The 16220-nt window shown below is 41.8% G+C and overlaps 1 protein-coding gene across 1 annotated transcript in view; it reads right to left on the bottom strand.

Moving 5' to 3' along the window:
• Nucleotides 1-14634, bottom strand: part of LOC139725502 (glycogen [starch] synthase, muscle-like) — a 20181-nt gene extending 5547 nt beyond the window's left edge. Inside the window, exons 1-10 of the mRNA XM_071636589.1 lie at nucleotides 14435-14634; nucleotides 12042-12223; nucleotides 10938-11129; nucleotides 8265-8456; nucleotides 6674-6818; nucleotides 5766-5883; nucleotides 4797-4917; nucleotides 2225-2391; nucleotides 981-1173; nucleotides 170-296 (exon numbers count right to left, since the gene is read on the bottom strand). Of these exons, the coding sequence (XP_071492690.1) occupies nucleotides 170-296; nucleotides 981-1173; nucleotides 2225-2391; nucleotides 4797-4917; nucleotides 5766-5883; nucleotides 6674-6818; nucleotides 8265-8456; nucleotides 10938-11129; nucleotides 12042-12223; nucleotides 14435-14612 (1615 nt within the window). The 5' untranslated portion in view covers nucleotides 14613-14634. The remainder of the gene's footprint in view (nucleotides 1-169; nucleotides 297-980; nucleotides 1174-2224; nucleotides 2392-4796; nucleotides 4918-5765; nucleotides 5884-6673; nucleotides 6819-8264; nucleotides 8457-10937; nucleotides 11130-12041; nucleotides 12224-14434) is intronic.
• Between the last annotated feature and the right edge of the window lie 1586 nt (nucleotides 14635-16220).

The following is a 16220-nucleotide window of genomic DNA, read 5'->3' on the forward strand; positions in this document are numbered from 1 at the left end:
TGTGACCCTTGTCTCCAACAAGTCCTGCTTGTAATTTTCTTGGTGCATCATTTCATTTCCATGGTACTGCAAAACAATTACACCTTTACCTTCTTAAGCGTCTTGCATCAACCACATCCCCCCACCCCATCCCTTGATATCTACACTGCCACGCCCACTCTTCTCTTACCAGGGGTGTAGCCCCACGGCTCGTAGTAGGACGGGAAGACGCCCAGGTGGCACCCACGGACAAACTCCTCGTAGTCACAGGCAAAGAGTGGGTTGGTGGAGGACAGGAACTCTGGGTGGAAGATCACCTGAGTGGAGATCGAGGGATTGACAGAAGAACTAACAGATTTGGCAGCACTGGCATGATAATGACATGTATTTCGTGTTTACGAGTGCATGCATCAGTCATCACAATGTGAAGAATGACAACAATATGAATGCACTAACCAAATGGGAAGCATGAAAAAAATCTCAGCATATGGGCAGTTTTAGGTGCTCCACAAGTTTATGTGAGCCAACGAGTCTTCAAAAGCAAATAGGAGAGACCTTTCACACAGGAATGAATGCAAATCATTTCATAACAAAATGTAAGAACATATGGCACACTAAAAGAACTAAAAGTGGAAGAATTTGCAGTGGAGGCACTGTGGCTTAGTAGTGAAGAAAACAGACTCCAAATCTTATGGTTCCTGGACCCAATAAGTCTGTAGCAGTGGTTGTGCCCCTATGTAAAGACACTTTATTTTCTTTGCCTATTCTTATGGAGGGGACTTAAAGCTTTGAGTTCTGTAGTTGCTTGCTTACCAACATAAAATCAAGAAAAAAAAAAACATAAAATTTAGCGGTCACATAGACTAAATCCAAAGGTCAGTCCATCCAAAATGACAGCAAATGAAAAGTACACAACAGTGGCAGAGCATTAGATACGATCGCAACGTTAAATGTCAGATTTTTGTCATCATCTCATGCCGAAAGTTAGAGGCCATTCATACCTTGACACGGTCGTGCCTGTTGTTGAACAGCTGCAGTCGTCGCATGTTGCACAGGACGGGGTCCAGGTGGTCGTCGAGGACGTTGTGCGTGCAGATCGGCGGCAGGTTGGGGCGCTGCGAGGCGTAGATGCAGCGCTTCAGTTTCACCAGGTCCTCTGAGTGCAGCAAATTTTCCGCCTTGATGACTTCCCCTCTGAAACAGCAAAGGGATTCACTCAAACCATTGAATTACTGTAAAAGCCATCTATTTAGAAAGTCTAAATTTTCGCGAATCAGGACTTCCTGACGATTTCAAGAATGATTAAATTCATGATTGTGGAATACTGTACTGAAAGGAGAAATGTATATATGCACGTCACATTCATAGCGGGATCATAGTCAATATTTTCATGTGTCTTTAAATTCGCAAATAGGACCCAACTTGCGAAATTTGCAAAAATAAAAACCTCACGAAATATTCCGCGTATGCAGCAGTTTTCTACCAATCGACTGACACCTAACACATATTCAACAGTCTCAATACCCCTCCCTGAAAATACAATTTACATCTTACATAGTATTGCAGGGCTGCCAACATTCACCCAATAATCAGGGATATTCCAAAGAGCCTCCTTTGTGGACACACGAAGTAATATCAGACTCAACTCCACACATTCACTGACGAATTCTTTAGCTATTCAACAAGTGGCTGAAATACATATCTCTTTGCCAAGTAATCATTTGTTTCGGTATGCAATGCTTGGCAATGCAACCTCTTTCAAGAGTAAATACATGTAAGTATGTCTTTGTGGAAGGCTTCTCCTTTTGTGTTCTTTGTTTATAAAAACTTTGTTTATGTCTATATCTCCTGTACGAAGAATCTATTGATAGTGGTATGCCATAATTGTTGTGAAGCACTTTAATAGAGAGACAGTAATGGTAATCCGGAGCTATAGGGGTTTCTTTGGGTTCAATAGCTAGAAAAGTACAATGCTGTTGTTATTATCATCATCAGGTAACATGAGGGATTTGCTGTAATCATTCAAAATCTTTGAATCGCATTTCCTTCTCAGAGCAGTAGCGAGCTTTTGATTCACGATGCCAATGATATGATGCACCTCCTCCTGAACTGGACGACGTGAGCTTGATTAGGAACGGCCGTCTCACACATGCACAGAACAAAATTGTTCACCTAATGAGCGCGTCGTACGATTAGCATCATAAATCAAAAGCTTGCTCCTAGCATCAACGTGACTCCTCCTTACTTCAGCGCCGTCTCAAACAACCTCTGCCCCATCTTGGTCTGCAGCTCGGCCACCGTCTCCTTCAGCTGCTTGCAGATGGCCTGGCCGCGCAGCGACTCCACGTTGAAGTTGTTAGTCTTCGTCGGCATGATGAGGAAGGCCACCACGGTCATCTCGCTCTTGGAGGCCTGCCGCGGGGATACGACAATCATGAAGAATAGTCACTGTGGATCCCAAATCAGTCATGTCTATAATAAAGTGCACTCCCTTTATAACAAAGTCCCCACGAACCGGCAGCTTACATTCGTTAAGATGAAATTTTGTTATAACTGAACATCTACAGTATATGATGAGAGCATGCGAGTCATGCGTATATCTTATGTTGTTTATTGAATACTCATCATACGCTGAAAAGCAAAGTTGAATGTGATAATATCTCATTGATTTTGTTTCAATTTTTCATTTTAGAGACAGCACAATGTTGTTTGTACTTTTATACTTACATGTAGTTTGAAAACATATGTATAACTAGAAATGTCGCTATGGCGACTGATGCCTCCGCCATTATGCATGATTCTCCCAATAGGCGTATAGTACAATGTCTTCACAATGTGTGATCCATGACAGTTTCACATAACTGGCAAAATACTGAAATGACAGGTTTATCAGAAATGTCTTGTGGGTTTGCTATAATTTTCTAAGAGTGCAGGCACACATATTTGGGGAATTGAGAATTTTTACTTGAATTCTGACGGACCCTTTTTGTAAGTTTATGCATTGGGTAATTTCCAAGGTATGAAGAAAGAGAGTAAATGACGGTACAAAATAGATTTTTTTTTTTTTTTTTTTTTTTTTTTTTGGGGGGGGGGGCATTGAAACCTGGCCTTTGACCCTTAACCTTTGACCTTTGACCTTCTGGCTCGAAATATCCCGGAGACTCTCCATTAGTTAATGCATGTATCAAGTTTCGAAACTAATAATGCAGGCATTGCATATACTAGTATATGAGGGAAATAGTAACAATTTGAGGAGTTAACCTTGACCTTTGACCCCTGACTATTGACCCATGACCCCTAAATTCCCTAGATAATCCCTGCCAGTCAGTACATGCGTATGTACCAAATTCCACGAAGATACATTGAACCATTTGCGAGAAAAGTGATATTGCAACATTTTCATCTAACCTTTGACCTTTTGACCTTTGACCTTATGACATGAAACTCTCTCTGCAGAATCTTTCCGCAGTAGTACATGTCCACACCAAGTTTCAAGAAAATACCTTTGGGCATTGCATAGATATGGAGGAAATTGCAATATTTGTAGCATTTGACCTTGACCTTTTGACCTTTGACCTCTTGCCAATGTCACTAAAATCTACTCAACTAATTGTTCCATCATACATCACCCTTGGACCAAGTTTGGTGAAAGCTGCTTCATCCAGTTTTGAGTTATCACATAAACAGATAAATTTTAGGATTTGACCTTGATCTTTGACCTTTGACCTCTGTCTGATTTCACTGAAAAACTAATCAAGTAATTGTCCTATCATACATCATCCTCCATCAAAGTTGGGTGAAATTTGCTCCATCCAGTCTTGAGTTATCGCGTAAACGGATACAATTTCATGATTTGACCTTGACCTTTGACCTTTAGCCGATTTCACCCCAAATCTAATCAAATAATTGCCCCATCATACTTCATACTTGGACCAAGTTTGGTAAAATTCCAGTAAATATTACTCAAGTTGTCGCGTAAATGAAAGCTGACGGACGTACGGACGGACAACCCGAAAACATAATGCCTCCGGCACCACTTCGTGGCGGAGGCATAAAAAGTTACGGTTTAGAAATAGGTTACAGATCATAATTCAAAAGGTTTGTCTTTCTAAAAGTTTGTTATTTCAAGGGCTTGTTATTCCGAAGATCTGCTTTTCCCCAGATCTGTTATTCCAAAAATTAAAGAAGGTTTGTTACAAATTCTTAAGGGTCATTCTTCCTATAGCTCAAAATTCTGTAAGTGTGACTCCTTATCCTGAAAGTTCGTTACTCCAAATGAAATAAGGTTTGTTATTCAGGAGGTTTGTTCATCCTAAAGTGAAATAGGTCTAGATATTCTGAAGGTGTGTTAATCCGAAAAATGATATTGCTATTGTTAATGGGTCAGAGCTTGAGTTCAGTGCTGGGAACACTCATATTGAGGTAAAACTCATGTAACATTGCAAAAGCGGAGCAATTAAGTTGTCCCCAGTATATTTGACCCTGCAGATGTCCCCTCCTGATAAGTACCCCCCCCCCATCATCAAGAGTGGAGCAGTCTGCAAGTAGCTTAATTTGCATCTTTAATCTTAAGCCAGCAAAAGAATTGATACTGATTTCTTTTAAAGCGCACAAGGACCCCAATGAGTTGCCATTGTTCCAGCTGCTCTGCCAAGGTGAAAATCTCCCACCAAGCATCTCCTCAAATCCGAAATTTGCCCAGAAAATCTGCAGCCCAAAAGTTTATTTCTTATTGGAATAAACAAGAGACGAAACGTAACTTTGGCATATAATGAGTGCGTTTATCCTGTGTCACAATCACCTTGATGTAATCTCACCTTGAGGTAGTGGTTGAGCTTTGCAAGGGACTCAAGGAAGAGATCCGCCCCTTTATTGCTGTATTCGTAGCGGCCGGCGATGAAGAAGTATAGGGTCTTGTCCATGTCAAAGTCATAATGTCTGTGAAATAGCAGTGAGATGCACATAGGTCAGACATCACACAAACGGGCCCTTTCAAGAAAATAAACCTACTCCACATATGGCGCTCAAACTCGATACCACTGGCACGTGAACTGGCAACAGTGATTACACAGATGGCAGAGTGAAATATCTGTAATTTTTTTTTCAAACAATTGTATTTTACTCGTGTTTACTTTTCATATTATTTTGTACATTTGGTAAAGCAATTTGTAACTCTGTCTGCATCATTAAATTACTTATGTGAAATATGCTTCAAAGTACTGACCCTGGACTCCGACACCCAGAATGAGTTGTTGAGCATAATAAACTTTCAAACTTTCAAACAGGTATGTTCTGTGTTACTGGTGGACCTCCTATGCATTATGAAAATTTACAAAATTCTTGAAATAAAGAATGGAAAGATACTTGAACAAGATGATAAAATGCTGGTTAATCCTAAAACAGCCGGGGGGGGGGGGGGGGGTTGAATCAACCCCCCCCTCCCCGACATTATCCACAACCATTCCGACACATAAAATATTTTGGCCGCGCTGCTCGCTGACTTTTTACTTTCAAGTCTCACACGTCGTATGACACCATTTTGGCAAAAACCAGGCATACCTTTACAATGCTGCATCACCTTTTATACAAGCTCGTCAGTCCGAAAATGGCTCAAAAATGTGATTTGGCGAACAAAGTCGTTGCAAATGGAGTTTTCTCACCTTTTCTTTTTATTCTTTTCATTTCTTTTTACCGTACTTCTTCATCCCCTCCCACTGATACAGAACCTGCCCTCTCATACAGGACCATATGTCTCCTCCCATTGATTCGGGGCCCCACCCACTCACCCATGGAAGTGTCCACGCACAAAGTCGCTGATCTTCTCCTTGGCCTTGGCATGGAGGTTCTGGAATTCGTGCATGGCCTGGAACTTGATGACATTGAGACCATTGGGAAGGATCACATCTACACGCAAAAAATACAGGAGGAGAATGGAACGACAAATCAAACATGCTTTTCAAATTCAGTTTACAGTTTAGTTTTCTGCATTTCATTTTCCACACAGCAATACTGCACACTGGCACTGATTCGACGGTCCCTGACCAGTAAAAATCACTGTCGAACTAGTAACATTTTTATCAGGAATGGACCAGCAAAAGATGGAAAAACTGGGTATCTACTGGTCCAACAGACAGGTTGGACCAGTAGAACAAATGGGTTAGTGTGCAGCCCTGCATACAGTATAACAAAACTGAACAAAGTGTTGGCATGATTATATACATAATATGTCTTAACCCACTGAAGACGAGCCCCAAGAATACTCAGGAAGGTGTCTATGGGAAATGCCTGTTATAGTAAAATCAGTTCATCCTCCACGGGTTAATATACATTACCCTTGGGTATATGTAAACTAGTTTACAAATAAACATACCAGTTACAATGCTATGTTGAAGGTACACTAGCTAAGAAAACGTTTCTTCAGATAAAAAATTAGTCACAACTATCTCCTTTCAAAATGAAGAGAGATGTAATAAATATATCTACTTGACAAGCATGAAACACTGTATTAAGTGCATTACAAACATAATGTATTATCATCATCATTATTATGTAAAGCTGAAGACTGTGCATCGCTAAACAAGTCATAATTTGTGTCATTTTTGTTCTGACCTCAATGTGACAGACTTCCCCCTTTTGACAAGGACATATATTGTGTCTGGCTCAAATCGCAAAAATAGTGGCATCCTCCACTCACCTGGCCTTCTCTTGAGGAGGTGTTCACTCTCGTCGGCAGTGATCTTTGACACGGTCGTGAAGACGTGGGCCGACTGGGCGGCCGCTCTCTCCATGCAGTATCTGTGGTAGATGCCACGATCACCCGCCTCCTTGTCCAAGTTGAACTGGGTAAAAGGAGGCAATAATACATTGTATGTTACAGTGCATTGTTCAATAGCATACAAATTATGCACGTAATACTGTTTTATAAAACAAATAATGCACATTAAGTAGGGCAATAGTATACAAATATCGACTGCTACAGAGGGAGATGGCAAAACTATTTGGACCGAGATGATTTCTCAACAGTGCTATGCCCCGAGACGAAGTCGAGGGGCATGGCACTGTTGAGAAATCACCGAGGGCAAATAGTTTTACCATGGCCCGAAAGAATGCAGTGGATATTTGTTTTATATCCCTCTCCAGCATTTTAGTAGAGTGATGACAAGGTTCCCTTTTGGAAATCTCTGTTAGGCCGTGGCAGTGCAGGAATGCATGCAGCGCCTAGCGAACGACACCGCTGCGCTGTATGTATAGGCGAGGCCACCGTGTATTAAACCGTTGTTGATTCCTAAGAGCTACACAGTGTAGAACTCCAAGAGAAGGAGGTCCAGGACTAGAAGTAGGCCTAAAGCGGCTTCATTATCCAGATCATCTTCAAAATCAGTTTTAGTTTATTAAAATACTTCCGAAACCGTACCTGATATGTTGTACTTCGTTGCAATTTACGAAATTCCTCCGTTACTTGAAGCAGTCACTTTGTCAATTGAGCTGAACTGCATTGATCACACACACGCCATGCCATCGCACCACAGATTTCTGTAATGCCATCGGCACCGCGCTAGCTAGCCACTGTCGCTAGCTACTATCACTACTACTCGCACTGCGTATATTCTAATGAGAGAAATTTAGATATCAGTCACACAATCACGATTGCGTGCAAATAATGGATTCCCAAATGTACTATAACACGCTAGATAGTAAGCCTTTGCACCGCATCCAGCTGCTCATAGCTAGCTAGTAAAACTACACCCTCTTCATGCTCTGCACAATCATATTGCAAGAAACTTCACATGAGGGATATAATAAGGATTATTCACTCTATAGTAATTCTGAAACAGTGTATTTAGGACTGTTCCAAAGTTACCATCAAGTGGATAATACTCAAATGCCTGACCAAGTAATGTGCCTCATTTGTTCTATAAAATTGTGACATAATATCTATTCTGCAGCGGCCATTTTCACAAGATTCCCAGGGCAGCATTGGATTTAAGCTAACTGAAAGACACACACCAGCAATTGCAATGCATCTGTGAGCATGGGCAATAGCTGAGGGCTGTGGAAGCCCACAAAAGCCAAATTTTCTTCAACAGACTTTGTCATCAGAGGGACACAATGATGCTTTTCGCTGAAAAATTAATGTTTTATGATGCAAAATGACGGGGGCGAGGGGGGGGGGGGGGTAGTGCACATACACTTATAATGCCAGGACATATGTTTCCTAATGGCAACAAACAACAGAATGATGTAAAGGGGAATGCCAAGAGAATGAAAGAGACTCGTGAACATACCTTGTCCAGGTTGTTGTAGAAATCCACGTTCCCCGCGCACAGGTACCGGCCGAGCAGCGTGGCGTGGGTGGTGAAGATCGTCGAGACATCGATGTGCTTGAGCCGGCACAGCAGGAGGCCGATGCCTGACATCCACTCGTGGAAGTGGGCTATGAGGAGGGGCCGCTCCCACTCCTCGAATGCAGCGCGGAACTGGATGACAAGAACACGACAAAGACAAAGAAGAATAAATGCAAGTCTGATGTACATGTATCTTCTTATTTTCTTCTCATTTTTTATAACACAAATAAATAACGCTTTTGAGATCACAGATTATTTTTTTCTATTGCTGTATCTTTTACGGGGGAAATTCCTTCTCACTTTGAAGGAACACTAACAGATCATTTTGTAACAAGTCATACCTAACAGATGTAAGGACCATTAAGATCTGTCATCCACTATTAACAGTGGCGGATCGAGGAGGGGGCGCACCAGGCGCGCGCCCCCTTTGTTTTTTTTGTTAAAACAAAAGAAATAAAAAGAAAAAATGGGGGGAACGTGCACCCCCTTTAATTTTGTAAATGCACCTCCTCTTGACCAGTTTCCTGGATCCGCCCCTGATTAAGTTACTGTAAGAATTCCGCACACAAAGATGACAAATTCTTCAGATCACAGGTCTTTCTGACAAAAAAAAGAAAGGAAAATCTTTTCCACTTCAGAATAATATACAAATGATGCACAGGATAGAGTGCGTTCGCCTCGTGCATGTTTCACAATTGTAAATACCCTCGAGTGCACTACGCCTACACTAACGCCACGAAATAATCCTGTGCATCATTTGTTTTATAAAATGGGTCGAAAATTCGAAAACTAACATCATTTTTCAGCGTTTTTCACGTACCTTTGTGGGTCAAGACGTCCGAAGATGTTCGTCCCAAACTTTTACGCATGTCGCACTCGCGGAAGTCCCGCACATACAGTATAAGTATAATGGGGGGTTGGGTTTCCGGACACCCGCATGAAAACTTACTTATTTTACATAGAATATGCACCCTTTACCTTAAAGACTTGATATAGACTCCTCATATAGGCCTACTAGACAACATACTCTGAAAACGGCGTGAGAATTAACCTGCTAAATCGTTGGATTTGCTCTTCAAAGTGACTCCATGTACGCGTCCGGTCCCATAACGCTTGGTCTACTGTACTGTACAAAGTGTACGTATAGTACAGTATACGTACATACGCCACATATGTTATGCACAAGGGAAGACAGGCCGGCCGGCCGGCAGCCCGAACTAGAAGTTGTTTACAGGATTGACAGCGCGTACGCGTATGCATGCAATTCATCAAAGGAGCCGCCGCGCGCACAGACGATCGGCAATCTACCATAGGATTACAGGCAGTGCAGTTGTACTGAAGTAAAGGAAGGAGGTGTGTCTCATTTCAGCGCTTCCTATTGGCTACATTCTTGAACCCATTTTATAATATACAAATGATGCACAGGATAGAGTGCGTTAGTGGAGGCGTAGCGCACTCGAGGGTATTTACAATTGTGAAACATGCACGAGGCGAAGCTGAGTGCATGTTGCACTACATTGTAAATGCCCGAGAGTGAGCTGCATCTTTACTAACGCCACGAAATAATCCTGTGCATCATTTGTTTTATAAAATGGGTCGAAAACTAACAGCATTTTTCATGTACCTTTGTGGGTCAATACCATTCCCAGTCAGCTACATGTAGCACTCGCTCGAGAGAGTCGAGTCAAGCACGTCGCACTCGGAAATCCCGCACATTGTACGTATAAGAGTACTGTATACGTACGCCACATAATACGTTATGCACACAAGAAAGGCCGGCCGGCAGCCCGAACTAGAAGTTGTTTACAGGATTGACAGCGCGTATAGTAGCACGCGACGCACTTGTAACAACTGATTGAGTGCGCACTGGTACTGCAGTTCAATGGTACTAAAGTAATCAAAGCCCACGTGACTCATTTCAGCGCTTCCTATTGGCTACGTTCTTGAACCCATTTTATAATACAGATTAATTTGTGACAGGTCATAGTTCATAGCCATAACAACAGGGCATTATGATCCATTCTACAAAAGTATTATAGGAATTACACAAACACTGCTTTATCAAAGAACAACAAAAACTTTACTTTTTGTTACCACCAACTGCTTTTTCTGACTGAACATTGCACAAGTATCATACTTCTCAACCCAATAAAAAGGTACAATAATTCCAAAAGTCCCCAAAGGATATATCCGATTAACAAATCTTTGCCAAAGAGTGAGACATTCTGGAGTGATTAGGTGATACCTACACAAATATATATCAGAAAACTTGTCAAGATACAGGTTGAGAAAACAGAAGTCTACACCCTGGACATCAAGTTGAAGTACTGTAAAACCAGAAATATTCCTGTGCAATCTAATTTTGCGAATTTCGCCAAAGCCAAGATTCTTGCGATTGAAATGTACAAGAAAGTGCTTGTCCGCACTGTATGCACTGAATGCCAGTGGCAATTTGCGAATATTTCTGGTTTTAAAGCATGCCGCCGAGATACCAAAGGAGAAAAAGAAAGAGAGAGCTTGGGACGGAATGAGGGAAGGTAAATGGATAGTGAGCAGTATATCCAACATCGTTGTCCGACAGCAGGAACGGAAAACTACGGCCCCAAGTCTTACGTCGGCCAGGAACCAGGCGCACATGTTGCCAAAGATGATGGCGTCGTTGCCCTCCTTGTCGTGCCAGGGGACGCCGATGTGGGAGAGGTCCCACAGCTCGTTCTTCCAGCCGTCCAGGAACTTGGCGGCCGTGCCGATGTCGAAAAGGACGACGTTTGGAGATCCGTCGATCAGCCAGCGTCCGTACACAGCCTGTGCCAAATTGAGAATAGGACACAGAGATGACAGAGGAAGCTAGTTCATGGAGCAACATAATCTTCAACAGCCAAAAATCACAAAAGTTGCGCTTGCATGAATCTCTGGGCCGAATTAAAAAAGCATTGAAGAAGTCGAGATCTTCCAACTGCAAGTATGTTATTTTATAATGTGTCCAATAGACAGAAATTTCTAAGTGTGCGCGTAGCTGCTGAAGACAAATGCTTAGAGTCTGGCTGTACCATATGTTGTATTTCTCACTTGCATTGCACTGAATTTGACCAACATTACAATTTTCTGACAGAAAATTACCTCCTCTTGTTTTGAAAAAGTTATAATGGGAACATAGTTGCTTAGTAGAGTCATGGGAAAGACATTCCAAAAGCAACATCAGTGACATTTTTGGAGCATTGAGGATTTCTTCTTTTCTACTTGACTCAAATAAAACAATTGAAATGATCAGACCAATAGTTAAATGATTTTGAATGTTGATACTGCAGCTAAAAAAGAAAAAAAGAATAAAAGAAATAAAAAAGAATAAAAGGCATGATACAAACAACAAAGATGATCATGACAATGATGGAGAAGCTCATTAAAATAATGATGATCACAATGATGATAATGATTACGATAATGATGGCAATGATGATAATAATGTTTTGGGCACACAAACATATTAAATGTCTGACCTCCATGCACAATGCAGGAATAGTTTGTGGAAAGTCTTTGATCAGCATTCTTCAGATTCGATCAGGGGATCTACAGTGTATAGGACTACCCTTTCCTCGCCCACAGCTCATAACAATGATGAGGATGATAACGACGATGAAGATGACGATGATGGTGATGATGATGATGATGTGGATATTACTGATCATATGCTAATAATGTGTGAGGACTACTCCATACCTTGACATTCTGCTCCTTCATTTTGTTGAGGACTGTCTTTATGATAGGATTATCCGGCTCCATGATTTCCACCTCCGTCCTGACTGTGCTCTCATTGTATGGACCCAACAGCAGGTACTGGTCTCCAAGTTCGTCCATGGTGAATGCCGCTTTGGATCGTATCACAGTGTAGATCCCACCAACTTTAGAAAGTGAGAAACGAGAGGCGACACAATTAAGTGACAAATTGCACCACACTGCATACAAAAGGAGTGAGGTTGACGACCAAAATGATGTATCACCACATTAAGATATCCCCCGTTGAAAGCTGCGAAAAGATAGTCTGGCCGGTGATTGGCTGATCGCCCAGCCGTCCACTTCCCTGCACAGCGCAGTTTGCGAGATTCACTACTCCATGGATCGGTGTGGTGTACACAATGCGTTGCACTCAACATGCATGCTTGCCTTCGTGTTACGTAGCGGTTTAATGGCGGCGACCTCGCTGAAGAGCTCCCGTCAGTACACAACGCTACACAAACCATACAATACGGCGACCAATTTGCATTGTGGTGTTGAGCTTCTTATGTGTGTCGCTCCACACCCGTACATGTCACTACCATACATATCGCATGTATTGATACACACACACCAACGAACACATCGAACAATGTCACAAATTCACACCTTAAAATCATGTAAAAATATGACTTATCAAATCTCAAACATAACGATAGCTTCACTGAATACATGGTTACACCGAAGGAGGAAAATATTTTGCCAAAAATCGAAAATTTGATGTAAATATGCCGAGTTTGGTATCAAACTGTTCGGCCGATCGCGCTGGAAATCGTCGCACACATATGTTATAATGTTGTGGGAAAATTTGTAAATGACAGGAGTAAAGAGCCAATGATGATGCAGCTTCGGTGTAGCTCCCGATTCATGAATGAAAAATGACGTCATTGTGATGCGTGCGAGGGCAGTAGCGAATTGCGCATGCGCGGTGTTCAGGGCACAAGCCATCGTGATCACTCCTGTCAAAAGTTTGCACATGTAAAGTTTAATACCACCACAGCAGTTCAGCACGCTCCATCAAAGAACAAAATACATGCTAGTGTAGAAGTGCTAGTCTTGTTCAAGACAAGTATCAAATTGCATGTACACTTGACCCATTGTAGGACGGGCTGATTTTGCTACCATATAACACACATTTTCCATAGACGCCTGCCCTAGTACATGTATATAAACTCAGGTCTTCCAAACTACCAATGTAGCAAAAGGGTTAAAGAAATCTTCGAGTAAATTTAAATTAGAGTAAAATATCCCGTTTGCGGCAGTTTAAGCATTGTTAAGGGTTTTTCCAACTTGTAAACAAATCAGGCAAATTATTTTCAACCATTTCATATATCATAGACAAGATTATTCATTAACGCAATTGTTTTCATAAAAGAAATTTACCATTGACCAACGCAGTTTTCATGATTTACCAGGGTAAAACCCGGCACAATTTTCGCCGATAAGGGCGATATGCGACGTAGTATTTCTGCTTGCGGCACAATGTACAATCCCTATGCAATACGCGCGTGCTCCGCGATCTTTAGCTAAACGCGTTCACATGTCTCGCAAACATTGCGTAAGCGCCAATTCCCATTGCGAAAGCACGTGAAAATAGTGGGCGCACATGCATTTGCCGTAAACAAGATCGCAATTCTGGCAGTGTTGTTGATGTCTTTCTCGTGTTTTTCTGAATTTTTTCGATGGTAACATCCACTTTCCGAACAAAAATGGCGGCCCACATCGGCTCGCGAAAGTTTTATTTTATGTGAGGATATGTTTTCAAAATCCATCCCATGAGCATCAGGAAAACGACAAAAAAAATCAAGTTTCTTGGACCATTATTTCTTAATTGTTATGTTAAGAAGTACCGAAAATTTTATTTTGGATGCGATATGATGTCATTTAGGTGAGAAAATTTCACTTTCGTCAGAGATCGTGCCCATTTTATCGGTTGATTTTTGTTGATTGCTAGTGTGTTAGTATATGTGTAGTGTGCATGTAACAGTGCAATGCAGTGTTTAGCGGTATATTACCGTGTATGTTGTACCTGCCGCGAACGGCTGCACGGCCGCTTACTGACGCAGTTACTCTAGTTTATCTCAACAGATTTGTTTATCAGAAATCACAATAGTGTCAGAATGCATTTAAAATGTATGTGGGTAAATCGACTACGTAGTTGGATTATTGAAGAGCTATTGGCCGAAACATGCGCTGATTAACTGAGTTAATATTATGTAAACATAAAATAACTGCAAAGTTTAACAAGATATGACCAGTGCCTAGCGTCTACACGTATTTGTACATATTTGCCAAACATAGATGTCAAGGTATGGGACTGAGTAATGACGCCTGCTCACCCTTATTGGCCACCTCCCATGCGATCTCGAAGACGAAACGATTTTCCTCTCGAGCTGATACCCCACGATCCATATCACCGAGAAAGTGCATTTCATCGACGTCGAGGCCCCCTAGAGTTCGAAGCATCTTCGAGCTCCGGGAGCGAACAACGGTTCGCTTCGACGTATCCTGCGCCATGCTGGTCGGACTCCTCACCACGTACCTTGGAATATCACGGCTACTAGCATTGTCGTCACAATTGCGATCAGTACTAGCACCACTGCACGTAGTATTCTCACCAATCGAGTTCGGTATTGGCGTGAACATTGCGTTCATTCAGCCTCGATCGTATATAAGGATAGAAAGAGAAAACAAAAACAGTGACAAAGTGAGGTCGAATGAGCACGTGCACGCTTACTAGCAGTGACAGATACTACACGCTGAAAGATAAAATCATGTCCCCAACTCGTGCACCATTCATGAAAGAGTAGTGAGAAAAATAAACTAGTCTAGAATTGTCCTTTCCTTTATCCTCTGATTCTAGGCCTCGGACGATCTACTAGAGCATGTTGACCTATGCACAGGTAGTGGTGATTAAAAGATGTTTGCGGTAGAGGATTAACTTGACCTTTTGTTGACAAGTCTACCCATATAAAGGGATTGTTGTAAAGTTGCGCGAGGAGAGGGACCGTTACCAATACGCAGTATGAGAAGAAACTCAACCACAATTAATGTTCAGCGAATATGATATATTGCTTGAAAGTATTCTCTCTCCTGAATTTTGTGTCTCTCCTCATACGCCTAGAGACTCGTTCTTTCGTGTCTGCTTTTCATAAAGCAAGTATATAGTCGGAGGGGCAATAAAGACTGGGCACACAAAAAGTTGAACACGCCCCCATTAATTTATTTTCCCCATGCATGATTATTATCTCGACCTTTACACCGTTCATTCAAAGGTGTGTGTCTGTGTGTGTGTGTGTGTGTGGGGGGGGTCATTCTGATAATCTGAGCCCACACAATATTTGTCTGTAATCACAATATGAAAACTGTGATTTATTCTTTATTCATCGTTAATTCCCCTGTTTTCCTCTCTCAATTTATGGCACTCAGCCTATAATCTATTCTTTCTTTCTTAAACTCTATTTTTTTTTTGGGGGGGGGGGGGCAACAATTCTTCCGAAAAAATGTACGAAAACAAGCAACGCAACTTCTTGTGATAGGCAAACTCATGTGAGAAAAAAAAAAAGCAAAACACTTTTTAGGGTCCTATCCGACATGTCGTTGGATAGCTTCGTGTGGAATTATATCATCTCATTGCACGTTGTTTCTTGGTAAACGCGTACGGTGTCCTGAAGATAAACCTTCACCTAACTTTTTATACACCATGGCTTGCTGCTTCCGTCCACTACACTGCACTGAGATCAAGCCCAAGAGATTCTTGTCAGCTTATAGACAGGTGACCGCTATAGACAGGTGGTCGCTAAGACAGGTGTAACTGTAAATAAAGATGGCAATGGTTCATGTCTAATTTTGATTGAGAGTTTCTCTTCCATCAGTTTTATAGGCCCTACGTATAGATAGGTAGAGTGAACAGTTTGCACATTTCCCGATGGCTTGCAGATTTCCCGACAAAATCGAACATTATTTTGCACACTTCCCGGCGTCACGCTTGCACATTTCCCGATTGAGAAATTTAGAGATTTGCACATTTCCCGGCTTCACATCCCGTTCAAATCCAGATTGCTTCTCTGCCTTTATAGGTTAAAGTGGCATGAATTCTGCGTCAACTCTGTGCGGGGCATCATC

Source organism: Diadema antillarum, unplaced genomic scaffold (genome assembly GCF_040938485.1).
Source record: "Diadema antillarum isolate AM-2024a unplaced genomic scaffold, OU_Dant_1.0 seq00000048_RagTag, whole genome shotgun sequence".
Classification (NCBI taxonomy): domain Eukaryota; kingdom Metazoa; phylum Echinodermata; class Echinoidea; order Diadematoida; family Diadematidae; genus Diadema; species Diadema antillarum.